This window comes from Pristiophorus japonicus, chromosome 2 (genome assembly GCF_044704955.1).
Source record: "Pristiophorus japonicus isolate sPriJap1 chromosome 2, sPriJap1.hap1, whole genome shotgun sequence".
Taxonomy (NCBI): domain Eukaryota; kingdom Metazoa; phylum Chordata; class Chondrichthyes; family Pristiophoridae; genus Pristiophorus; species Pristiophorus japonicus.
Window position 1 is genome coordinate 51,888,550 of NC_091978.1, and position 26,882 is coordinate 51,915,431.

Here is a 26,882-nt window from a genome sequence, read left to right on the forward strand (position 1 = left end):
ACACTGACACGCGAACACCTCTTGCCTTTTCTGTAAAAGACCTTTATTGAAGATTCTCCGGCCGGGACTTGTCAAGACAAAGGGACACTCTCAATCAGAGCCTGTTTACCTTCCCCTGGACAAGTCCCTTTTCAGCGCGAAAAGCACAGTAGATATACATTTTCAAAACAGAACACATTTGATTAGCACTTGGTCTATCCAATCCCTTTCTGCCTCCCCCCGCCCCGAGTACGTCCAATGGCAGGCAAGAAAGTCTCCCAATTAGGGCTGGTGTCAGGTAGGTTAGTTATAGCTTTGCTACACTGTCTTCCCTTATCAGTAAAGAACCCAATTAGTTTCTCTTCCTCCTTATCAGTAGAAGCTATTACTTTTCCCTTCCTATCTAGAATTGCTTTCTTTCTTTGTGCTGCCTTGGGCTTTCTCATGACCCGTGTCTAACCTCAACTTCAACTCTTGGTAACCCTTTTTTTTCTGTTGATTCTGCAGTTGTCTGCATCTTGACCATTTCTTTAGCTATTTTCCCATGATTCCCTATCTCCATCCTTTTGCCACCTTCTCTAGCCATCTACCACTTTCGCAACCCTTTTACACATTCTCACATTGGTGATCATTTTCCAACAGTCTATCGACTCTACATCGGTTCCTATGGATTGGAGGTAATGTAACACTACTTTTTAAGAAAGAAGGGAGAGAGAAAACGGGTAATTATAAACCAGTTAGCCTGACATCAGTAGTGGGGAAAATATTGAAATCAATTATTAAAGATGAAATAGCAGCACATTTGGAAAGCAGTGACAGGATCGGTCCAAGTCAGCATGGATTCATGAAAGGGAAATCCTGCTTGACAAATCTTCTCGAATTTTTCAGGATGCAACGATATAGAGTGGACAAGGGAGAACCAGTGGATGTGGTGTATTTGGATTTTCAAAAGGCTTTTGACAAGGTCCCACACAAGAGATTGGTGTGCAAAATTAAAGCACATGGTATTGGGGGTAATGTACTGACGTGGATAGAGAATTGGTTGGCAGACAGGAAGCAGAGTCGGGATAAATGGGTCCTTTTCAGAATGGCAGGCAGTGACTAGTGGGGTGCCGCAGGACTCAGTGCTGGGACCCCAGCTATTTACAATATGCATTAATGATTTGGATGAGGGAATTGAGTGTAATATCTCCAAATTTGCAGATGACACTAAGCTGGGTGGCGGTGTGAGCTGTGAGGAGGTTATTAAAAGGCTGTAGGGTGACTTGTACAGATTAGGTGAGTGGGCAAACACGTGGCAGATGCAGTATAATGTGGATAAATGTGAGGTTATCCACTTTGGTGGCAAAAACACGAAGGCAGAATATTATCTGAATGGTGGCAGATTAGGAAAAGGGGAGGTGCAACGAGACCTGGGTGTCATGGTACATCAGTCATTGAAAGATGACATGCAGGTACAGCAGGCGGTGAAGAAGGCAAATGGTATGTTGGCCTTCATAGCTAGGGGATTTTAGTATAGGAGCAGGGAGGTCTTACTGTAGTTGGACAGGGCCTTGGTGAGGCCTCACCTGGAATATTGTGTTCAGTTTTGGTCTGCTAATCTGAGGAAGGACGTTCTTGCTATTGAGGGAGTGCAGCAAAGGTTCACCAGACTGATTCCCGGGATGGCAGGACTGACATACGAGGAGAGACTGGATCAACTGGGCCTTTATACACTGGAGTTTAGAAGGATGAGAGGGGATCTCATAGAAACATATAAAATTCTGACGGGATTGGACAAGTTAGATGCAGGAAGAATGTTCCCGATGTTGGGGAAGTCCAGAACCAGGGGACATAGTCTCAGGATAAGGGGTAAGCCATTTAGGACTGAGATGAGGAGAAACTTCTTCACTCAGAGAGTTGTTAACCTGTGGAATTCCCTGCCGCAGAGAGTTGTTGATGTCAGTTCATTGGATATATTCAAGAGGGAGTTAGATATGGCCCTTACGGGATCAAGGGGTATAGAGGGAAAGCAGAAAAGAGGTACTGAGGTGAATGATCAGCTATGATCTTATTGAATGGTGGTGCAGATTCGATGGGCCAAATAGCCTACTCCTGAACCTATTTTCCATGTTTCTATGTAAAATAAAAGGTGAAAGGCATTAGACTTAGAATGATCTGTTGTAAGGCTGGAACAGTTGCAGACCCTCACAGCGTTTGAATGGGAGGAAAAAAGGTATAAAGTAACAACTATTGAACTCTGGAGGCAGTGCAAACACAGAGGAAGAGTGGAGGAGGACTACAGTGAACAGAATACAGCAAGAGGCAGCGCTATGGTCAATTCAGTGGGCTTCCTTTGAGGTTTCAAGGAACAGACTGTCAACTATCGCCTTGTTAAGTTATTTCTTTGTACTGTAATTATTGCGCTTATTCACAATATACCTGTACCCAGTGTGGTTTGTTGTGGTCACGGACATAAGTCTCTTCTGACAGATCTTATAAATCTTACACCAGCTGGCGTACTGTGGTTGCAGTGTGCACCACCTACAAGATGCATTGCAGCAACTCGTTCAAACCCACGACCTCTACCACCTAGAAGGACAAGGGTAGCAAGCACATGGGAACACCACCACCTCCACTTTCCCCTCCAAGTCACACACCATCCTGATTTGGAAGCATATCGCCGTTCTTTCATCGTTGCTGAGTCAAAATCCTGGAATTCCCTCCCTAACAGCACTGTGGGAGTACCATCACCACAGGCATTGCAGTGGTTCAAGAAGGTGGCTCACCACCATCTTCTCAAGGGCAGTTAGGGACTAGTAATAAATGCTGGTCTTGCCAGCAACGCCCACATCCCGTGAACAAATAAAAAAAACCCTCATAGCTTTTAAAAGTACCTGGATATGCTCTTGAGGGGCCTAGATGACTCAGCGGAATGGTCAATAACTGGGGGGGGGGGGGGGCATAGATTTAAAGTAATTGGTAGAAGATTTAGAGGAGAGACCTAATTGAGGTGTATAAAATTATGAGGGGCCTAGAGTGGATAGGAAGGAGCTATTTCCCTTAGCCGAGGGGCCTCTGAGTCAGAAGATTGTGTGTTCAAGTCTCACTCCAGGGACTTGAGCACAAAAAAATCTGGGCTGACACTTCAGTGCAGTGATGAGGGAGTGCTGTGCTGTCTTTTGAATGAGACGTTTAACCGAAGCCCTGTCTGCTCTCTCTCAGGTGGATGTAGAAAATCCCATGGTACTATTTCGAAGAATAGCAGGGGCATTATCGCCGGTGTACTGGCCAATATTTATCCTTCAATCAACAGAATAAAAATAGTTTATCTGGTCATTATCACATTGCTGTTTGTGGGAGCTTCCTGTGCTCAAATTGGCTGCTGCGTTTCCCACATTACAACAGTGACTACACTTCAAAAGTACTTCATTTTCAAGAGCTTTGAGACGTCTGGTGGTTGTGAAAGTCGCTCTATAAATGTAAGTCTTTCTTCTGATGTGCCATAACCCACAAGGTTACAGACCAAGAGCTGGAAAATGGGATTAGGCCAGATATAACTCTTTGTCAGTCGGTATGAACACAATAGTCCGAATGGCCTCCTCCTGAGCTGTAAATTTCTATGATTTTCCAGGTCTCGTGCAGCCTCTGCTGCCTGATAGTTGATTGACAGCTGAGAGTCCGCGCATGCGCACACGGAACCGCATCCAACATCTCTCGGTCGCCTTCGGTAATAATTGCGCATGCCCAGAGGACAACAACTGCCCCCTCCCCCACACTCATTGCTGCGCGTGCGCGCTCGGATCCTGTGGTGTGGAGTCGGCGCAGGGCCTTCCGGGGAAAGGCGTTTGTTGTCCGTTAAAAGGTCGCGATCTGTGATACAAAGTGAGTTTTCTCCGCTCCGATTGGGGAGAGAATAAAAAGAAACCCAAACCTGAGAGTCCGCCAATCTGGCCCCGCGCGAAGCTGGTTTATTTTGCGGAGCGCGTTCTAGGGATACGTGACCCGAGCCCACGTCCTGATTAACAGGAACTTCCGACCAATGGGGAGCCAGCGGCGGGTCCTCCAACCAATCGGGGAGCCCGAGGGGCGGGACTTGCGACGGGTGATTGGGTGACCCGCAACAACTTGTATTTATATAGCGCCCTGAACGGAATAAAACGTCCTAAGGCATGTCACAACAGTGTTTATAAGACAAAAAAAATTAATTTGATATCGAGCCATACAAGAAGAAAGTAAGGCAGATGAGGTCAAAGAGGTAGGTTTTAAGGAGCGTCTTAAAGGAGGAAAGAGGTGAACCGGTTTAAGGAGGGAGTTCTAGAGCTTGGGGCCTAGGCCACTGAAAGCCCGACCACTAACGGTTAAGCGATTATCATAAGGGATGCTCAAGAGGGCAGAATTTGAGGAGATCTCGGGCTGTTGTGAGGCTGAAGGAGATTACAGAGATAGGGAGGGGCGAGGCCATGGAGTGATTCGTAAACAAGACTGAAATTGTTGAAATCGAGGCGTTGCTTAACCGGGAGCCAATATGGGTCAGTGAGCACAGGGGTGATGGGTGAATAAGACTTGGTGCGAGTTAGGACATGAGCAGCCGAGTTTTGGATCACCTCAAGGTAGAATGTGAGAGGCCAGCCAGGAGTGTGTTGGAATAGTCAAGTCTACAGGTAACAAAGGGATGAATGAGGGCTTCGGCAGCAGATGAGCAGAGGCAGGGGGCAGACGGGCAATGTTAAGGAGGGGAAAATAGGCGGTTTTAGTTATGCGCACGGCAGCAACTTTCTCCAGTCCCTTGTTCGGGGACTGGGGCCAGGGGAGGCTGTGGACCTTTATTCCCCTTCTTGGATACAAGGCTCTTTGTTTCACAACTGACTGTCTCTGTCTCAGTTTTTAATATATACTTTTAAAATTCATGAATAAAAGCAGATAAACCCTGTGCATCTGTGGAACAAAATATTTAGTATTTGGGAGTAAAAATACTGTTCCTTCTGGAATTTATTTTTAGTTTCAGACAACAACAACAACTTGTATTTATATAATGTCTTTAACATAGTAAAACATCCCAATGGGAGCATTATAAAATGAAATTTGACACCGGTATAAACCAAGCATATTCTCATAAGGAGAAAAGATGGGGCTTCCAAAGCTGGAGCTCTCTGGATGACAAAGGATATGGAGGTTAAAATAAACAGAAAAAGGAGGTTTGTGACAAATGTCAGGTACAGAGTACAGTCAAATAGCAGGCAGAATACAGAGAGCGTGGGGGAAATTGAAAAAATATATAAGAAGGGCAAAGAGAGAATACAAGAAAAGATTAGTGGGTAACATAAAAGGAAACCCCAAAATCGTATTAAAAGTGAAAGGAATGGTGGCACTTTTTAGGGACCAATTAGGAGCTGATCAAATGGAGGCAGAGGTCACAGCTGAGGTATCGAATGAGTGCTTAGCATCTGTCTTCACAAAAGAAGAGGATGAAGTTAATGTCACAGTAGAGGAGGAAGGAGCAAAGAAATTGGATAGGATGAACATGGATAGAAAGGAGGTACTCAATAGGTTGGCATCACTCAAAGTTAACAAGTCACCTGGTCCAGATGGGATGCATCCTAGATTGCTGAGGGAAGCTAGGGTGGAGAAAGCAGAGGCTCTGACCACAATCTTTCAATCTCTCTTGAGAGGAAGGGCTTGTCTTATGAAGAAATGTTGAGCAGGTTGGGCCTATACTCATTGGAGTTTAGAAGAATGAGGGGTGAGGAGGACACACAAAAATCTGCAAAAGGACATAGACAGGCTAAGTGAGTGGGCAAAAATTTGGCAGATGGAGTATAATGTTGGAAAGTGTGAGGTCATGCACTTTGGCAGAAAAAAACAAAGAGCAAGTTATTATTTAAATGGAGAAAGATTGCAAAGTGTTGCAGTTCAGCGGGACCTGGGGGTACTTGTGCCCAAAGGATAGTATGCAGTTACAGCAAGTGATCAGGAAGGCCAATGGAATCTTGGCCTTTATGACAAAAGGGATGGAGTATAAAAAGCAGGGAAGTCTTGCTGCAGCTGTACAGGGTATTGGTGAGGCCACACCTGGAATACTGCATGCAGTTTTGGTTTCCATATCTAAGAAAAGGATATACTTGCGTTGGAGGCAGTTCAGAGAAGGTTCACTAGGTTGATTCTGGGATGAGGGGGTTGACTTATGAGGAAAGATTGAGTAGTTTGGGCCTCTACTCATTGGAATTCAGAAGATTATGAGGAGGCTTGACAAGATGGATACAGAGATGATGTTTCCATTGATGGGGGAGACTAGATCTAGAGGGCATGATCTTAGAATAAGGGGCCGCCTATTTAAAACAGATAAGGAGGAATTTCTTCTCTCGGTTGTAAATCTGTGGAATTCGCTGCCTCAGAGAGCTGTGGAAGCTGGGACTTTGTCTATTTCTGTCTTAAATTTATTCAATTTCTTAAACGATAAGGGGTTCTGGGAAGCGGGCAGGGAAGTGGAGCAGAGTCCATGATCAGATCAGCCATGATCTTATTGAATGGCAGAGCAGGCTTGAGGGGCCAAATGGCCTAGTCCTGCTCCTATTTCTTATGTTCTTTTCTTATCTGACTGAAACATATAATATTCTGAGAAGGCTTGATAGGGTAGATGCAGAGAAGATGTTTCCTCTCGTGGAGGAATCTAGAACTAGGGAGCATAATTTCAGAATAAGTGCTCATCCATTTAAAACGGAGATAAGAACATAAGAAATAGGAGGAGTAGGCCATTTAATACGATCATGGCTGATCCGATCATGGACTCAGGTCCACTTCCCTGTCTGCTCCCCATAATTCCTTACGATGAGGAAGAGTTTCTTCTCTGAGGGTCGTGAATCTTTGGAATTCTCTACCCCAGAGAGCTGTGGGGGCTGGATCATTGAATATATTTAATGTGGAGATATAAATTTTTGAATGATGGAGGAATCCAGGGTTACGGGGAGCTGGCAGGAAAGTGGAGTTGAGGGCAAGATCAGATCAGTCATGATATTGAATGACGGAGCAGGCTTGAGGGGCAAAATGACCTACTCCTGTTCCTGTTCTTTATGGTCTTATGTTCTATCCGAGTTACATTTATACATACTGGCACACTCAATAAGTCAGCAGGTCCCACTGAACTATGACCCAATAAATTTCCATTCTCACTCTCACACAAACCGTACCTTGCAGACCAACAACCCCTATCTACACCTCCCCCTTCTCCACAATAAGAACAGACAAGAAGATTTTACAGTCCGCAACCCAAGCTCACACTAGTAGAAATATCTGTTAATTGCCATTAAAATGCAAAGCAGAGCATTACAACGGTGCATTGGTGGAAACATAGAAAATAGGTGCAGGAGCAGCCCATTCTGCCCTTCGAGCCTGCACTGCCATTCAATATGATCATGGCTGATCATGCAACTTCAGTACCCCACTCCTCCCTTCTCTCCATACCCTCTGATCCCTTTAGCTGTAAGGGCTACATCTAACTCCCTTTTGAATATATCCAATGAACTGGACTCAACAACATTCTGTGGTCGAGAATTCCACAGCTTAACAACTCTGAGTGAAGAAATTTCTCATCTTAGTTTTATATGGCTTAACCTTTATCCTTCGATTGTGACCCCTGGTTCTGGATTTCCCCAACATCGGGAACATTCTTCCTGCATCTAACCTGTCCAATCCCGTCACAATTTTATATGCTTCTATGAGATCCCCTCTCATTCTTCTAAATTCCAATGAATATAAGCTTAGTCGATCCAGTCTTTCTTCATATGTCATTCCCGCCATCCCGGGAATCAGTCTGGTGAACCTTCGCTGCACTCCCTCAATAGCAAGCATGTCCTTCCTCAGATTAGGAGACCAAAACTGCACACAATATTCAAGGTGTGGTTTTACCAAGGCCCTGTACAACTGCAGCAAGACCTCCCTGCTCCTATACTCAAATCCTATCGCTATGAAGGCCAACATGCCATTTGCTTTCTTTACTGCCTGCTGTACCTCATGCCAGCTTTCAATGACTGATGTACCATGACACCCAGGTCTCGTTGCACCTCCCCTTTTACTAATCTGTCACCATTCAGATAATAATCTGCCTTCCTGTTTTTGCCACCAAAGTGGATAACCTCACTTATCCACATTATACTGCATCTGCCATGCATTTGCCCACTCACCTAACCTGTCCAAGTCACCCTGCAACCTCTTAGCAACCCCCTCACAGCTCACACTGCCACTCAGCTTAGTGTCATCTGCAAACTTGGAGATATTACATTCAATTCCTTTGTCTAAATCATTAATATATATTGTAAATAGCTGGGGTCTCAGCACTGAACCTTGTGGTACCCCACACGTCACTGCTTGCCATTCTGAAAAGGACCCGTTTATTCCCACTCTGTCATGATTAGCCAATACTCCTTTCTCACGTAGTGCGAATGGTGGAAGATGGACCTAGGTATTTTTGCTTTTGCAGTTTCTTTGTCAGCAGACTCTCATCCTCACTTGCCCAGAGTCAGATCTGTGAGCAGCTCCTACAAAGATTAACCAGGAATCGTTCCGATTTGGGCAGTGGGGGGAACTGGAAACTGGCGAATAGTTGGGAGTGGATAATACAAAAGCAAAATACTGCGGAATGTGAAATAAAAACACAAAATGCTGGAAATCTCAGCGGGTCAGGCAGCATCTGTGGAGAGAAAGTAGAATTAACATTTCGGGTCGATGAACCTTCGTCAGAACCGCCGAGCTCAGATTAATTCTAACGAAAGGTCATCGATCTGAAACATTAACTCTGTTTTCTCTCCACAGATGCTACCTGACGTACAGAGATTTCCAGCATTTTCTGTTTATTATATATGGGATTGGATAATGTTTATTGTATTTCTCCTTCATTTACAGACGCTTCCTGATCCCTCACCACTTCACGGACACGTCTATTTGCAACAGAACAATGCTCTGATTGGGCCCCCTTGATCACATGACTGGTCCCCTTGGAGGATAAGATACACCCAGCAGTTTCTCTGGAATGTGTAATTCGAACTGCCCTGCCTACGTAATCAGTGACTTTACAAAGTGTAATTCGAGCTATTCTGTCAGCTGATTCCAGACAGGTGAGAGCTCACTCTCGCAGGTTAAGACTTCCACCCTTTTAGTGTCCCCTTCCCTTTTTTAGGGGGCACTGGAAAATTGTGATTTTAGTGCCCAAAAAAAAAAAAAAAAACTCAAAAAAAAACAAAAAAAGGAAAAAAAGGGCCTTGTAAATGTCTGGTGTGTCACCCAGGTTGGGTGGCACGATTTAATGTTTTATGTTTTTGCAGGTAGACTCTAAAAGAGTTAAGACTTCCATCCCCAGCCCGAGTTCTTGCCCCATCTCTGTCCGAGCTCCTGCCCCGTCCCCCAGCCCGAGCTCCTGCCCCGTCCCTCCAGCCCGAGCTCCTGCCCCGTCCCTCCAGCCCGAGCTCCTGCCCCGTCCCTCCAGCCCGAGCTCCTGCCCCGTCCCTCCAGCCCGAGCTCCTGCCCCGTCCCTCCAGCCCGAGCTCCTGTCCCGTCCCCCCCAGCCCGAGCTCCTGCCCCGTCCCCCCCAGCCCGAGCTCCTGCCCCGTCCCCCCAGCCCGAGCTCCTGCCCCGTCCCCCAGCCCCCAGCCCCACTGTGCCATAGATGGGGTATTGTGAGTTGGTCACGGATTGTTAACAGGTTTATGATGATGATGGGTATGAACTGAATAGTGACGGTTTCATGACTTCCTCCAATGATGTCACTTGTAACGCATGTACCGAGCTTTCCGAAAAATCAACCGGCTATCGGGAAAGGAGAGGAGAAAGTGGTGCAGATGTAAAGGTGATGGGTTTGGAGGGTTCCGTCTTCCCTGAGATCCCCTGTCCTCCCCCAACCCCCGGTCTGTCTCTCTCTTTCCTCCCCCACCCCCGGTCTCTCTCACTCACCGCCCCCGGCTCTCTGGCGCTCGTTCTCTCTTCCCCCCGCTCGCTCTCTGGCGCTCGTTCTCTCTCCCCCCGCTCGCTCTCTGGCGCTCGTTCTCTCTCCCCCCCCGCTCGCTCTCTGGCGCTCGTTCTCTCTCCCCCCGCTCGCTCTCTGGCGCTCGTTCTCTCTCCCCCCGCTCGCTCTCTGGCGCTCGTTCTCTCTCCCCCCGCTCGCTCTCTGGCGTTCGTTCTCTCTCCCCCCGCTCGCTCTCTGGCGTTCGCTCTCTCTCCCCCCGCTCGCTCTCTGGCGTTCGCTCTCTCTCCCCCCCGTTCGTTCTCCCCCCAAATTCCTTTGAGTAGAAATTCCTTAGAGTAGAAAAGGTTAAGAGGAGATTTGATAGAGATGTTGAAAATCGTGAATGATTTTGATAGAGTATGAAGAAAGTGTTTCCAGTGGCATAAGGGTAGGTAACCAGACAAAACTTTAGATGATTGGCAAATGAACCAGAGGTGACATGTGGAATCATTTTTTACACAGCGAGTATTTTGATCTGGAATTCATTGCCTGAGAGTGGTGAAAGCAGATTCAATAGTAACTTTCAAGAGGAAATTGGATAAAGAAAGCCTTACATTTATCCAGCGCTTTTCACGACCACCAGACATCTTGAAGTGCTTTACAGGGCTTTGGAGTGTAGTCACTGTTGTAATGTGGGAAGCATGGCAGCCAATTTGTGCACAGCAAGCTCCCACAAACAGCAATGTGATAATGTCCAGGTTATCGATTTTGATATGTTGATTGAGCGAAGGCAGGTGGGATAACACCCCCGCTCTTCCACCTGAGGAAGCAGACGTCTCGGTTTAAAATCGCAGCAGAAAGACGCACCTCCGACAGCGCAGCACTCCCTCAGCACCACACTGGAGTGTCAGCCTAGATTTGTGTGTTCAAGTCCCTGGAATAGGTCTTGAACCCACATATGTAAAGAGAAAAAGGTTAGTAAAGACAAACTTAGGTCCCCTGCAGTCAGAATCAGGGGAAGTCATAACGGGCAGACCAATTGAACAAGTACTTTGGTTCGGTATTCACTAAGGAGGACACAAACAACCTTCCGGATATAAAAGTGGTCAGAGGGTCTAGTAAGAAGGAGGAACTGAGGGAATTTGATGGGATTGAAGGCCGATAAATCCCCAGGGCCTGATGGACTGCATCCCAGAGTACTTAAGGAGGTGGCCTTGGAAATAGCGGACGCATTGACAGTCATTTTCCAACATTCCATAGACTCTGGATCAGTTCCTATGGAGTGGAGGGTAGCCAATGTAACCCCACTTTTTAAAAAAGGAGGGAGAGAGAAAACAGGGAATTATAGACCGGTCAGCCTGACATCGGTAGTGGGTAAAATGATGGAATCAATTATTAAGGATGTCATAGCAGCGCATTTGGAAAGAGGTGACATGATAGGTCCAAGTCAGCATGGATTTGTGAAAGGGAAATCATGCTTGACAAATCTTCTGGAATTTTTCGAGGTTGTTTCCAGTAGAGTGGACAAGGGAGAACCAGTTGATGTGGTGTATTTGGACTTTCAGAAGGCTTTCGACAAGGTCCCACACAAGAGATTAATATGCAAAGTTAAAGCACATGGGATTGGAGGTAGTGTGCTGACGTGGATTGAGAACTGGTTGTCAGACAGGAAGCAAAGAGTAGGAGTAAATGGGTACTTTTCAGAATGGCAGGCAGTGACTAGTGGGGTACTGCAAGGTTCTGTGCTGGGGCCCCAGCTGTTTACATTGTACATTAATGATTAAGACGAGGGGATTAAATGTAGTATCTCCAAATTTGCGGATGACACGAAGTTGGGTGGCAGTGTGAGCTGCGAGGAGGATGCTATGAGGCTGCAGAGTGACTTGGATAGGTTAGGTGAGTGGGCAAATGCATGGCAGATGAAGTATAATGTGGATAAATGTGAGGTTATCCACTTTGGTGGTAAAAACAGAGAGACAGACTATTATCTGAATGGTGACAGATGAGGAAAAGGGGAGGTGCAACGAGACCTGGGTGTCATGGTACATCAGTCATTAAAGGTTGGCATGCAGGTACAGCAGGCGGTTAAGAAAGCAAATGGCATGTTGGCCTTCATAGCGAGGGGATTTGAGTACAGGGGCAGGGAGGTGTTACTACAGTTGTACAGGGCCTTGGTGAGGCCACACCTGGAGTTTTGTGTACAGTTTTGGTCTCCTAACTTGAGGAAGGACATTCTTGCTATTGAGGGAGTGCAGCGAAGGTTCACCAGACTGATTCCCGGGATGGCGGGACTGACCTATCAAGAAAGACTGGATCAACTGGGCTTGTATTCACTGGAGTTCAGAAGAATGAGAGGGAATCTCATAGAAATGTTTAAAATTCTGACGGGTTTAGACAGGTTAGATGCAGGAAGAATGTTCCCAATGTTGGGGAAGTCCAGAACCAAGGGTCACAGTCTAAGGATAAGGGGTAAGCCATTTAGGACGGAGATGAGGAGAAACTTCTTCACCCAGAGAGTGGTGAACCTGTGGAATTCTCTACCACAGAAAGTTGTTGAGGCCAATTCACTAAATATATTCAAAAAGGAGTTAGATGTAGTCCTTACTACTAGGGGGATCAAGGGGTATGGTGAGAAAGCAGGAATGGGGTACTGAAGTTTCATGTTCAGCCATGAACTCATTGAATGGTGGTGCAGGCTCGAAGGGCCGAATGGCCTACTCCTGCACCTATTTTCTATGTTTCTAACCTTCTGACTCAGTGCTACCCACTGAGCCACAGCTGACACTAAATAATTGAAGGTAAAGATATACAGAGCTATGGGCGAAGAGCAGCAGAGTGAGACTCACTGGACAGCTGTACCAAAGAACCGACACAGGCACGATGGGCCGAATGGCCTCCTTCTGTGCTGTACCATTCCCCGATAATGGTGGGTGGCCTTGCCCAGAATGCTCCGTGTGGTGGAATACGGCCTATCTCCATCAGCAGGGGCGCAACGCGCAGGCACGGGAAGGGCTGATCCTCATAGAGCGCCTTTCTGCACGAAACATGCACGGTGCGGCACCAGGAGACTGAGAGGAGTGAGCGCGGGTCTCAGGCCCTGAGTCAGGCCCGGCAGACTTGTGACCAGGGCCCCAGCACCAGGAAACCCAGGGGGCAGCGCCAACCCCCACACAAGGAAAACAACAGCTTGCATTTATACAGAAGGCCCAGCAATTCCAGGCCGCTCTGTATCGGGGTGGGCACTGGATGCAGAAGTCAGTCCCTGGCCTGTGTAGGTCTATTTGTTGCATCAGTTTGAGCTGGAGTGGAGATGGAGGAGAAGCTGCTGGGTTTAACCCCTAGTACTTCTGAGCCCAGTAGGACCAACAATTACCGATGTGGGACTGTCAAGGGGGGTGGGTTCGCTTCCCTGAAGGACATTAGTGAACCAGATGGATTTTACCACAAACCGGAAGCTTTCATGGTCACTTTTATCTAGTGCTGGCCCTACAAATGACCAGATTCATTAAGCTCAATTTCACAACCTTTCTGTGTTTTTGTGGCTTCTCTTACACACACCCTCTTTAAAATTAATTTTGCAGGGTGTTAAAAGGGGAGGATTTGTAGATCTGTCGGAGTCACTCGATTCATCGGGACCGGAATATCATCGGCCTCTGAACATGGAAGCAGAAAACACCGTTCATAGTGGGGAGAAACCGTACATGTGTTCTGTGTGTAGACAAAGCTTCAGCCAATCGTCCAAACTGGAAAGGCACAAGTGCAGTCATACTAGGAAGAGGCCGTTCACCTGCTCCGTGTGTGAGAAGAGATTCACTTGTTCATCCAATCTGCTGACACACCAGAGAGTTCACACTGGGGAGAGGCCGTTCACCTGCTCCGTGTGTGGGAAGGGATTCACTCAGTTATTCAACCTGCTGACACACCAGAGAGTTCACACCGGGGAGAGACCATTCACCTGCACTGAGTGTGGGCAGGGTTTCACTCAGTCATCCCATCTGCTGAGACACCAGCGAGTTCACACTGGGGAGAGGCCATTCACCTGCTCAGAATGTGGGAAGGGATTCACTCAGTCATCCGACCTACTGGCACACCAGCGAGGTCACACTGGGGAGAGGCCGTTCACCTGCTCTGAATGTGGGAAGGGATTCACTCGGTCATCCGACCTGTTGACACACCAGCGAGTTCACACTGGGGAGAAGCCGTTCACCTGCTCTGAGTGTGGGAATGGATTCTCTCGGTCATCCCAGCTGCTGAGACACCAGCGAGTTCACACTGCGGAGAGACCATTCCCCTGCACTGAATGTGGGAAGGGATTCACTCAATCATCCACCCTGCTGAGACACCAGCGACTTCACACTGGAGAGAGGTCATTCACTTGCTCTGAATGTGGGGAGGGATTCTGTCAGTTATCCCATCTGCTGAGACACCAGGGAATTCACACTGGAGAGAGGCCGTTCACTTGCTCCGAGTGTGGGAAGGGATTCACTCGTTCATCCAACCTGCTGAGGCACCAGCGACTTCACAAGTGACTGCGGAGGTTGGATTCTGCTGCTGCTACTGCTCTTAATCACACCCATGAACATTGACATTTGGGGTTTGTTTCTGCTGATATTAATAAACTCTACAACTGGGCTATTCTGGATATATTGCTGATTGTGTTCTCAGGGCTGTAGTGTCCCTTTAAGAAATGCTGTCCGTGATCTTTCCCCTTAATTCAGGGACTCTCATCAGATATTAGTCAGTTTGTGCAATGTCTCTGTGGGTGCAGTGTGTTTGGTGTCTGACTCTGAGTTGCCCCAGGAAGGGGGCAGTGTGTGATGTTCCTGTGGGTGCAGTATGTTTGGTGCCCCAGGTAAAAATGAAACTGCAGTATTCAGTTGGAAAGCGGATTAAATCACACCGAGGATAACGAGCAACCACCCACCAGTCTCTGCACTTTATTGTCCAGTGATCACCTCACCATCACACACAAGCTCCTGATCTTTACCTCCAGTGTGTGATGATTGGTATAAGTGATGGTAAAAATAACAGAGTCAAGACACTAGACCCTGTCTCTGTTTGTTTATATTAATCTAGATCCTGTCTCAGTTATTACTGCACTAGACCCTGTCTCTGTTTATATTTATTTAGACCCAGCCTTAGTTATTCCTGCACTAAACGATGCCCACAAATATTGGAAGTGGTTGGGGAGGAAACAGTGAAAGTAACAGTCAGAAAAAAAAGACTGTGTAAACACATATAGCTCAAATTTCGCTGGACACTTGCAAGTGTTTCATTCCTTTCCAAACGGAGGACATAATTAGTCAGACAATGACCGATTTATTAACCTGACGGCAGGTATAGGTACATTTTCATTTTTACCATCACTTACACCAGACCTTCAGACATTCTCATGGACAAGTCCCAGCTCCCCATACCTTCCAGAGTGCCTCTCGTAGCCTTGGTATCCAGGGAAGGTATTGGTAACACGCCCAGGAAAAGTAAAACAAGGAAACGGTGTCTGTGTGTGATGGTGACGCACCCTTGTGATCACAGTCAGAACAATGCTCCGATATCCTTATGGTTATGGTTTGCGACGGGTCAGATCATGAACGTAGTAAACAAGTTAAATATAAATATTGGCAATGTAGTCGCAGCTTGTTAGAAAGACCTCGAGAGAATAGAGCTCTGAATCCACTGTATTATTTCTGTTCTCCGGATCGGGTAACTATACTCTGTCTGTATTTTTGCAGTGCTGTTAATAAAGTCTCTAAAAGACAATCCATTGTTTGAGCTTGATTATCTGATGTCTGAAACCACAAGACTCAGTATTTAGAGACAATAAGATGAACAAGTAAACGCATCACAACCCAGTACTCCAGCTCTATATTTACAGAGGAAGTCAGTTATCTAACTCCTCGAGTGGACAGAATAAAGAAAGATCCAAACTCTAAGAGCCTCTTGATGCATTTATAAAAATCTTTCAAATCCTGACATATCAATTGTCTTTCCATACAAAGACCATATCTTTACACATCCCCTTTCTACACAATTACAGCAGACATGAGCAAGGACGTGAGGCTCATTAAAATACATTCAAATTTTATAACGGCAAAGGTTACGCTGGGACGACTCTTAACAGAGTCTCATCACCTACAATTTAGAGCTGTAGGAGTCGGCCATGATCTGTTTGCTTGTTCATCTCTTGTTCAATACATTTCCTGAGTGCATTTAAATTTAAAACCAGGTTTGCAGACGCGATGCTCTATTCACACATCAAAGGTGAGAGAGATGCTGTCGGGCACACGCTAAGTCCAGTCACTGAAAGTGATGAACAGTCTGGGTTTTGTGTTTAGTGACCCCGGGCATGTTACCGATACCTTCTCTGGATACCAAGGCTAGGATAGGCACTCTGGAAGGTATGGGGAGCTGGAACTTGTCCATGAGAGTAACCGAAGGTCTGAGAACCAAGATAATCTAGAGGTCGAAAGGAGAAAAGGCCCAAAAATGGAGCAGTCGGTAACAGGACATCAATTAGTCTCCTTTTATCTTGGAGACATCAAATACTCAACACACTGTGTTTGAAACAAAGCTGATTTATTTGGCATTGATTCAGAATATTTATCTCCAGCCAGTTATAGGGGTCATTAACATCAAAAGAAACAATGCCCGATGGTCAGAATGAACATGGTTCAGTCCTGGATGTGATTATCAGCAGCAATAACAGCAGAATCCAACTTTGGCAGTAACGTGTGAACTCGCTGATGTCTCATTAGGTGGTGTGACAGAGGAAATCTCTTCCCACACAAGGAGCAGGTGAACAGCCTCTCCCCAGTGTGAACTCGCTGTTGTCTCAGCAGGTGGGATGATGCAGCAAATCCCTTCAGAAACACGGAGCAGGAGAATGGTTTCTGTCCAGTGTGAGTTCGCTGGTGTGTCAGAAGATCATTATTTCTTTTAAAGGTCTTCTCGCAGTCAGAACATTTAAACAGTCTCTTATCAGAGTGAACTTTCTGGTGTCTCAGCAGGGATGATGACTGAGCGAATCACTTCCCACACACTGAGCAGGTGAACGGTTTCTCCCTGCTGTGAGTGAGTTGGTGTCTCTGGAGGCCAGATGAGAGTGAATCTCTTCCCAGACATGTGAATGATCTCTTTCCACAGACGGAGCAGATGACCGGCGTCTCCCCGGTGTGAAGTTGTTTTTGTGTCAAAAGGTCGCTTGGACGAGTGAATTGCTTCCCACACATGGAAGATGGGAATGCCCTCTCCCTTGTGTGAACTCGTTTGTGTGTCAAAAGGTGAACTGAATGAGTGAATCCCTTCCCACACACTGAGCAGTTGAACGGTCTCTCCTTGGTGTGAACTCACTGGTGTTCAGTGAGTTGCAATGACTGGGTGAACTTCTCTCCACAGTGAGAGCAACAGAACGGTCTCTCGTCAGTGAACTCGCTGGTGTTTAATCAGCTCCTCAGAGGTTGTAAATCTGTTCCCACTGTCGAAGCATTTAAAAGGTCTCTCATGAGTATGATCAAATTGGTGTGCAGTGAGGTGGGATGAACAAGTGAATCCCTTCTCACACACTGAGCAGGTGAACGGCCGCTCCCTATTGCGAGCTCGTTGGCGTGTCAGCATCCTAAACAATTGAGTAAATCCCTTCCAGCAGAAGGAGCTGGTGAAGAGCCTCTCCCCAGTTTCCAGTCAGAACGGTTAATTGAATCCCTTCCCACAGTCCCCACATTTCTCCATGGTGCAGGTGTCCTTGTGTCCCTCCAGGTTGAACGACAGTCAAAGCCTCAACACTTGTACAGTTTCTCCCCGCTGTGATTAGTGCCATGTTTTTTCAGGCTGTGTAAATTTAAAAAAGGAGGCAGACAAATAGCAGGAAACCATAGACCATTTAGCCTAACATCTGTCGTTGGGAAAATGCTGGAGTCCATTATTAAGGAAGCAGTAGCGGGACATTTGGAAAAGCATGATTCAATCAAGCAGAGTAAGCATGGTTTTCTGAAAAGGAAATCATGTTTGACAAATTTGCTGGAGTTCTTTGAGGATGTAACGCGCAGGATGGATAAAGGGGAACCAGTGGATGTGGTGTATTTGGATTTCCAGAAGGCATTCGATAAGGTGCCACATGAGAGGTTACTGCACAAGATAAAAGCTCACGGGGTTGGGGGGTAATATATTAGCATGGATAGAGGATTGGCTAACTAACAGAAAACAGAGTCGGGATAAATGGGTCATTTTCCGGTTGGCAAACAGTAACTAGTGGGGTGCCGCAGAGATTGGTGCTGGGTCCTCAGCTATTTACAATCTATATTAATGACTTGGATGAAGGGACCGAGTGTAATGTAGCCAAGTTTGCTGATGATACAAAGATAGATGGGAAAGCAAATTGTGAGGAGGACAGAAAAAATCTGCAAAGGGATATAGACAGGCTAAGTGAGTGGACAAAAAGTTGGCAGATGGAGTATAATGTTTGAAAATGTGAGGTTATCCACTTCAGCAGAAAAAATAGAAAAGCAAATTATAATTTAAATGGAGAAGAATTGCAAAGTGCTGCAGTACAGAGGGACCTGGGGGTCCTTGTGCATGAAACACAAAAAGTTAGTATGCAGGTACAGCAAGTAATCACGAAGGCAAATGGAATGTTGGCCTTTATTGCAAGGGGGATAGAGTATAAAAGCAGAGGAGTACTGCTACAACTGTACAGGGTATTGGTGAGGCCACACCTGGAGTACTGCGTACAGTTTTGGTCTCTGTATTTAAGGAAGGATATACTTGCATTGGAGGCTGTTCAGAGAAGATTCACTATGTTGATTCCGGAGATGAGGGGGTTGACTTATGAAGATAGGTTGAGTAGGTTGGGCCTATACACATTGGAGTTCAGAAGAATGAGAGGTGGTCTTATTGAAACATACAAGATAATGAGGGGTCTCAACAACGTGGATGCAGAGGATATTTACATTCATAGGAGAAATTAATACGAGGGGACATAGTCTTAGAATAAAGGGCCGCACATTTAAAACTGAGATTAGGAGAAATTTCTTCTCTGAGGGTTGTAAATCTATGGAATTCTCTGCCCCAGAGAGCTGTGGAGGCTGGGTCATTCAATATATTTAAGGCGGAGATAGACAGATTTTTGAGCGATAAGGGAATAAAGGGTTATGGGGAGAGGGCAGGGAAATGGAGCTGAGTCCATGATCAGATCAGCCATGATCTTATTGAATGACGGAGCAGGCTCGAGGGGCCAACTGGCCTATTCCTGTTCCTATCTCTTACATTCTTATGTTCTTATGTAACTGGTTAAAGCATCTTCCAGTCAGTGCACTTGAAGGCTCACTCGGGTGTTTGTGCTCGGTGCTTCTCCAGCCACTGATGTTTGAAATCTTTTTCAACAGGCAAGCATTCCTCCTTCCACATTCAAAGGCTGATGATTTTCAGGTTCTGATGAACCGAGTGAGTCAATTCTTGATGTGATGGTTTGAGTTTTAAATTTACATAGTTTCCCTTTCTAATACCCTGGAAAGGACTTTTCAAAAGTCATCACGGTAAGTACATGATAGAAATTCAGAACAGACTATTCTACAAACAAAGAAACATAGGAAATAGGTGCAGGAGTAGGCCATTCAGCCCTTCTAGCCTGCACCACCATTCAATATGATCATGGCTGATCATTCACCTCAGTACCCCTTTCCTGCTTTCTCTCCATACCCCTTGATCCCTTTAGCCACAAGGGCCACATCTAACTCCCTTTTGAATATATCTAACGAACTGGCCTCAACAACTTTCTGTGGTAGAGAATTCCACAGGTTCACAATTCTCTGAGTGAAGAAGTTTCTCCTCATCTCGGTCCAAAATGGCTTACCCCTTATCTTTAGACTGTGACCCCTGGTCTGGACTTCCCCAAAATCAGGAACATTCTTCCTGCATCTAACCTGTCCAATCCCGTCAGAATTTTATATTTTTCTATGAGATCCCCTCTCATTCTTCTAAATTCCAGTGAATATAAGCCTAGTCGATCCAGTCTTTCTTCATATGTCAGTTCTGCCACCCCGGGAATCCGTCTGGTTAACCTTCGCTGCACTCCCTCCATAGCAAGAATGTCCTTCCTCAGATTAGGAGACCAAAACTGCACACAATACTCAAGGTGTGGTCTCACCAAGGCCCTATACAACTGCAGCAAGAGCTCCCTGTTCCTATACTCGAATCCTCTTGCTACAAAGGCCAACATGCCATTTGCTTTCTTAACTGGCTGCTGTACCTGCATGCCTACTTTCAATGACTGATGTACCATGACACCCAGGTCTCGTTGCACCTCCCCTTTTCCTAATCTGTCACCATTCAGATAATATTCTGCCTTCCTGTTTTTGCCACCAAAGTGGATAACCTCACATTTATCTACATTATACTGCATCTGCCATTCATTTGCCCACTCACCTAACCTGTCCAAGTCACCCTGCAGCCTCTTAGCATCCTCCTCACAGCTCACACTGCCACCCAGCTTAGTGTCATCTGCAAACTTGAAGATGTTACATTCAATTCCTTTGTCTAAATCATTAATGTATATTATAAATAGCTGGGGTCCCAGCACTGTCCCCGGCGGTACCCTACTAGTCACTGCCTGCCATTCTGAAAAGGACCCGTTTATTCCTACTCTTTTCTTCCTGTCTACCAACCAGTTCTCTATCCATGTCAATACATTACTCCCAATACCATGTGCTTTAATTTTACACATTAATCTCTTGTGTGGGACCTTGTCTAAAGCCTTTTGAAAGTCCAAATACACCACATCCACTGGTTCTCCCCTGTCCACTCTATTAATTACATCCTCAAAAAATTCTAGAAGATTTGTCAAGCATGATTTCCCTTTCATAAATCCATGCTGACTTGGACCGATCCTGTCACTGCTTTCCAAATGTGCTGCTATTTCATCTTTAATTGATTCCAACATTTTCCTCACTACCGATGTCAGGCTAACCGGTCAATAATTCTCTGTTTCCTGTCTCCCTCCTTTTTTAAAAAGTGGGGTTACATTAGCTACCCTCCAGTTTATATAAGAACATAAGAAATAGGAGCAGGAATAGGCCATACAGCCACTTGAGCCTGCTCAGCCATTTAATAAGGCCATTCAATAAGATCATGGCTGATCTTCAACCTCAACACCACTTTCCCACCCTATCTCCATAACCCTTGATTCCCCTCGATCTATCCATCTCAGCCTTGAATATACCCAACTCCTCAGTATCCAGAGTCCTTTGGGGTAGAGAATTTCAAAGATTCACAACCCTCTGCGTGGAGAAATTTCTTCTCTTCTCAGTCTTATACAGCCGACCCCTTATCCTGAGACTATACCCTCTCATTCTAGACTCTCCAGCCAGGGGAAACAACCTCTCAGCATCTACCCTGTCAATCCTCCTCAGGATCTTATATGTTTCAACGAGATCACCTCTCATTCTTCTAAATTCCAGAGATTATAGGCCTAGTCTACTCAATCTTTCCTCATAGGACAATCTCCCCCATCCCAGGAATCAAACTTGTGAACCTTTGTTGCATTTCCTCCAAGGCAAATATATCCTTCCCCATATAAGGAGATCAAAACTGCACAGTACTGCAGGTGTTGTCTACCCAAGGCCTTTTACAATTGTAGCAAGACTTCCTTACTCTTGTACTCCAACCACCTTGCAGTAAAGGCCAACATGCCTTCCAAATTGCTTGCTGTACCTGCATGCCAGCTCTCTGTGTTTCCTGTATGAGGAATCTCTTTGAACACCAACATTTATTATTCTTTTACTATTTAAAAGGTATTGTTTTCTATTCTTCTTACCAAAGTGAATAATCTCCCATTTCCCCACATTATACTCCATTTGCGACCTTACATACTATATCCCTTTGCAGACTCTTTGCGCCCTCCGCACGGCATACTTTCCCACCTAGCTTTTTATCGGCAGAAATCTTGGACACATTATACTTGGTCCCTTTATCATTAATATAGATTGTAAGCAGCTGAGGCCAAAGCACTAGCATCCCACTAGTTATAGCCTGCCAACCGGAAATTGATACATTTATCTCTACTCCCTGTTTTCCATCCATTAACTAATCCTCTATCCATGCTAATATATTATTCTCAATTCCGTGAGCTCTTTCTACTAAGAAACCATTTATGTGGCAACATATCAAATGCTTTTTGGAAATCCAGATTCCCCTTTATCCACCCTGCTAATTATACCCTCAAAAAACTCTAATAAATTTGTTAAACACGATTCCCCAACATAAAACCATGTTGACTCTGCCAAAGCATACCATGATTTTCTAAATGCCCAGTTACCATTTCTTTAGTAATGAATTCCAACATTTTACCAACAACTGATGTCAGGCTAACTGGCCCATAGTTCCCCGTTTCTCTCCTTCCTTTGTTGAACATGGAAGAGAGGCAGGCAGCCAGAATGACCCCACCCATCCTGGGCCTATAAATTTCTGTTTTAGCCAGGCCCAGGAGCAAGTCCAGGAGAAGATTCTACGACTACGAAGTTAGTGTGCAGGTACAGCAAGTAGTCAGGAAGGCAAATGGAATGTTGGTCTTTATTGCAAGGGGGATAGAGTATAAAATCAAATAAGTCCTGCTACAGCTGTACAGGGTATTGATGAGGCCACACCTGGAGTACTGCGTACAGTTTTGGTCACCATATATAAGGAAGGATATACTTGCATTTGAGGCTGTTCAGAGAAGGTTCACTAGGTTGATTTTGGAGATGAGAGGGTTGACTTATGAAGATAGGTTGAGTAGATTGGGCCTATACCATTGGAGTTTAGAAGAATGTGAGGTGATCTTATTGAAACATATACTGTCATATGAGGAGAGACTGGATCAACTGGGCCTTTATTCAATGGAGTTTAGAAGGATGAGAGGGGATCTCATAGAAACATAGAAGATTCTGACGGGACTGGACAGGTTAGATGCGTTAAGAATGTTCCCGATGTTGGGGAAGTCCAGAACCAGGGGACATAGTCTTAGGATAAGGGGTAGGCCATTTTGGACTGAGATGAGGAGAAAGTTCTTCACTCACAAGAGTTGTTAACCTGTGGAATTCCCTGCCGCAGCAAGTTGTTGATGCCAGTTCATTGGATATATTCAAGAGGGAGTTAGATATGGCCCTTACGGCTAAGGGGATCAAGGGGTATGGAGAGAAAGCAGCAAAGGGTACTGAGGGAATGATCTGCCATGATCTTATTGAATGGCGATGCAGGCTCGAATGGCCTACTCCTGCACCTATTTTCTATATTTCTATAAGATAATGAGGGGGCTCTACAAGGTGGATGCAGAGAGGATATTTCCACTCATAGGGGATCTAAAACTAGGGGACATAGTCTCAGAATAAAGAGCCTCCCATTTAAAATTGAGATGAGGAGAAATTTCTTCTCTCAAAGGGTTATAAATCTATGGAATTTTCTACCCCAGAGAGCCGTGGAGGCTGGGGCATTGAATATATTTAAGGCGGAGATAGGCAGATTTTTGACCGATAAGAGAGTAAAGGGTTATGGGGAGCAGGCAAGGAAGTGGAGCTGAGTCCATGATCAGATCAGCCATGATCTTATTAAATGGCGGAGCAGACTCGAGGGGTCAAATGCCCTACTTCTGTTTCTATTTCTTATGTTCTTACCCACTCCTGCTTCGCATCAGGCGGCCAACGATTAGGAACGTGGGACTAAAGTGTAACCAGAAGTTGAAGAGCAGCCCCGGGGCCGCAAACGTCGGCCTGGGAGTGGGTGAAGGTGATTAAAAACCTGTTGTGCAGGATGCCCCATCTCCCGGGGGCTGCGACCTGGTTGGGAACAGAGACCCTGAAGCCCCACCCACTCTGTTCCTGGCCAGGATGGCAGTGCATGCGCCGTGATCCCTCCCTGTCCAAGATGGTGGCCAGTGACCCCGCTCACCCGGGTATGTAATCGCGGTGCAAACACGAGGTCTGTGAGCTCTATTTCGCGGCCCGAGGCCTACACGGGGTGTTTTTACAGATTCCCAGCCCACCCGCGGGTGCAATTCCTCCCCAGCGCCCACAATCTCCTCCCAGCTTCCAGACCCGAAGGCCGTCCCCACCGCACGCGCATGCTCAGACAGTGAAGGCGTTCCGGGCTCAGCCCTGCCCACTGGATGCCGAAAACCCCGCCCCTCGCGCACTCCGATTGAATGGAGGACCAACCGCACCGCTCGGTCCTCCAGACCCGCCCCCGCTCTTCCTCTTGGTCCACAGCTGCCGTCAATTACTCACGCAGTGCGAGCTGAGCATGCGCGGGCGGCGGCGCTTGTCGGTGCTGCAGGAGATGAGTTCCAGTGAGTGGGTTCTGTCATGTATTCAACCAGTATTGTAACCCATGTATTCAACTGTCATTGTAATCCATGTATAAACTGACCTAAGTTGTACACCGTGAGAACACTGACCACTAGGTGGGAGACACTCCTAACCTGGACCTTCAGGTATAAAAGGGGAAGCTCCATCCATCTTCATCACTTGAGTGCTAAGGAATAAAGGACAGGTCACAGACTGACCTTCTCTCAAGCATGGGCCTCGTGTGCATTTATACTGTGTAGTAAGGACGTATCAATGGCGACAAGAAACTGGGATTTAAACCACGCGAGCATGGCCACTAGCAGAACGGACGAGGGGTACTGTGTTAAGGAATGGTTGGGACAGAGATTCAACATTGTTAAAGTAGCACACAGTTCTCCAGGCAGACAAGGGCAGTCAGGCATGCCCCAACATGTAGTCGAACCCAGAGGGGGAGTTCGACAGAGACAATGGCAAGCTGAACAGCGATTCACGCCATTGCAAGGGACAATGCGGCCAGTAATGGGGCCATCAACACCTGTTAATGGTGCACTCAAGGACAATAACAGGGGCAGTCAGGGACGATCGACTGGCAAGGGACCTTTTGTTTCAAACCGCAACTCATGCTGGAAGCGTGGAGGCATACATTCAGCCGGAGTTTGCAGAGATGAGCAAAATACCTGCAGAAATTGCAGAAATGGACACTGGGGGAAATCGCTGGAAGCTAAAGTTCAGCGAGTTCATGTGGAGCACGTATACAGTTCATACACTAGGACGCCACCGATAATGATGAAAGTGCTCCTCAATGGCATTCCAGTATCAATGGAGTTCGACACGGGTGCCAGCCAGTCCCTGATGGGTATCAAACAGTTCGAAAAGTTGTGGGCATCCAAGGCCAGGAGGCCAAAATTATCGCTACGGACTTACACAAAGCAGATCATTCCGGTGCTAGGCAGCGCCATGGTAGTCGTGACCCACAAAGATTCGGAGAACAGGTTGCCACTCTGGATTGTCCCAGGGGACGGGGAGGAGTTGGCTTGCTGTCATGAACTGGAAATGGGGAGATGTCAATGCAATTTCCTCTGTGGAGCGAGTATCATGCTCACAGGTCCTGGACAAATTTGACTCATTATTTCAACCCGGCATTGGCACTTTCATGGGGGCCAAGGTAGTGATTCACATAAACCCGGATGCCAGACCAGTACACCACAAGGCCAGAGCGGTGCCGTACGTGATGCGGGAAAAGATAGAAGGCGAATTGGACCGCCTGTTGAGGGAAGGCATCATCTCGCCAGTCGAATTCAGTGACTGGGCGAGCCCGATTGTGCCGGTGCTCAAGGCGGATGGGTCGGTCAGGATTTGTGGCGATTACAAGGCCACCATCAATCGGGTGTCACTCCAAGACCAGTACCCGCTACCGAGAGCGGAGGACCTCTTTGCGACGCTATCCGGTGGCAAACTTTTTTCAAAATTGGACCTGACCTCAGCTTACATGACCCAGGAGCTGGCGAGTGAGTCGAAGAAGCTGACCACCATCACGACACACAAGGGGTTGTTTGAGTACAACAGATGTCCGTTCGGGATTCGCTCGACCGCCGCGATCTTCCAACGAAATATGGAAAGCCTCCTCAAGTCGATTCCAGGGACGGTGGTTTTTCAGGACGACATCCTCATTACGGGTTACGATACTGAAGAACACCTCCACAACCTGGAGGAGGTGCTACGCAGACTGGACCGGGTAGGTCTGCGACTGAAAAAGGCGAAGTGCGTCTTCCTAGCTCCAGAGGTAGAATTCCTGGGGATGAGGGTAGCAGCAGACGGGATCAGCCCTACTGCATCCAAGACGGAAGCGATCCAGAGAGCACCCAGACCCCGTAACACAACGGAGCTGCGTTCGTTCCTGGGGCTCCTGAACTATTTTGGTAATTTCCTTCCCAAATTGAGCACGCTGCTAGAGCCGCTACATGTGCTCCTACGCAAAGGTCGCAAATGGGTCTGGGGTGACAGCCAGGAAAGGGCTTTTAATAGAGCACGCAATTTGTTATGTTCCAACAATCTGTTAACGCTATATGACCCATGTAAGAAACTTGTGTTAACGTGCGATGCATCGTCCTATGGTGTCGGGTGTGTGTTGCAGCATGTCAATGCCAAGGGTCAGTTACAGCCGGTAGCTTATGCCTCCAGGAGTCTGTCCCAGGCAGAAAGGGGCTACGGGATGGTAGCAAAGGAGGCGCTCGCATGTGTATATGCGGTAAAGAAAATGCACCAGTACCTGTTTGGCAGGAAATTTGAGCTGGAGACAGATCACAAACCCTTAACGTCCCTTTTGGCCGACAACAAGGCCATAAATGCAAACGCATCGGCCCGCATACAGAGGTGGGCACTCACGTTAGCTGCCTATGACTACACAATTCGGCACAGACCGGGCACCGAAAATTGCGCCGATGCACTCAGCAGGCTCCCACTAGCCACCACTGAGGGGGCTACCGAGCATGGTGCTGAGATGGTCATGGCTGTTGAAGCTTTCGGAAGCGAAGGCTCACCCGTGACAGCCCATCAGATTAAAGTCTGGACAAATAGAGACCCACTATTGTCTCTAGTCAAGAAATGTGTCCTGAATGGGGACTGGGCAGCCACGTACAGGGCATGCCCTGAGCAATTTAAACCATTTCACAGGCGCAAGA

At 46.7% G+C, this 26,882-nt stretch overlaps 1 protein-coding gene across 4 annotated transcripts in view; it reads left to right on the forward strand.

The window, feature by feature from the left end:
- Nucleotides 1-3,753: 3,753 nt before the first annotated feature.
- Nucleotides 3,754-26,882, forward strand: part of LOC139237969 (zinc finger protein 551-like) — a 28,776-nt gene continuing 5,647 nt past the window's right edge. For 2 of the 4 annotated variants that reach the window (XR_011588553.1, XM_070867320.1), the window contains exons 1-2: nt 4,069-4,216; nt 8,857-9,068. Coding sequence is in view for 1 of the 4 variants with exons in the window: in XM_070867338.1 (XP_070723439.1) it covers nt 13,552-14,421 (870 nt within the window). In the remaining 3 variants the exon portion in view is untranslated. Of the gene's footprint in view, nt 3,844-4,068; nt 4,217-8,856; nt 9,069-13,473; nt 15,660-26,882 lie in introns of those variants that run through there. The other 2 variants (XM_070867338.1, XM_070867330.1) reach the window with 2 other exon arrangements.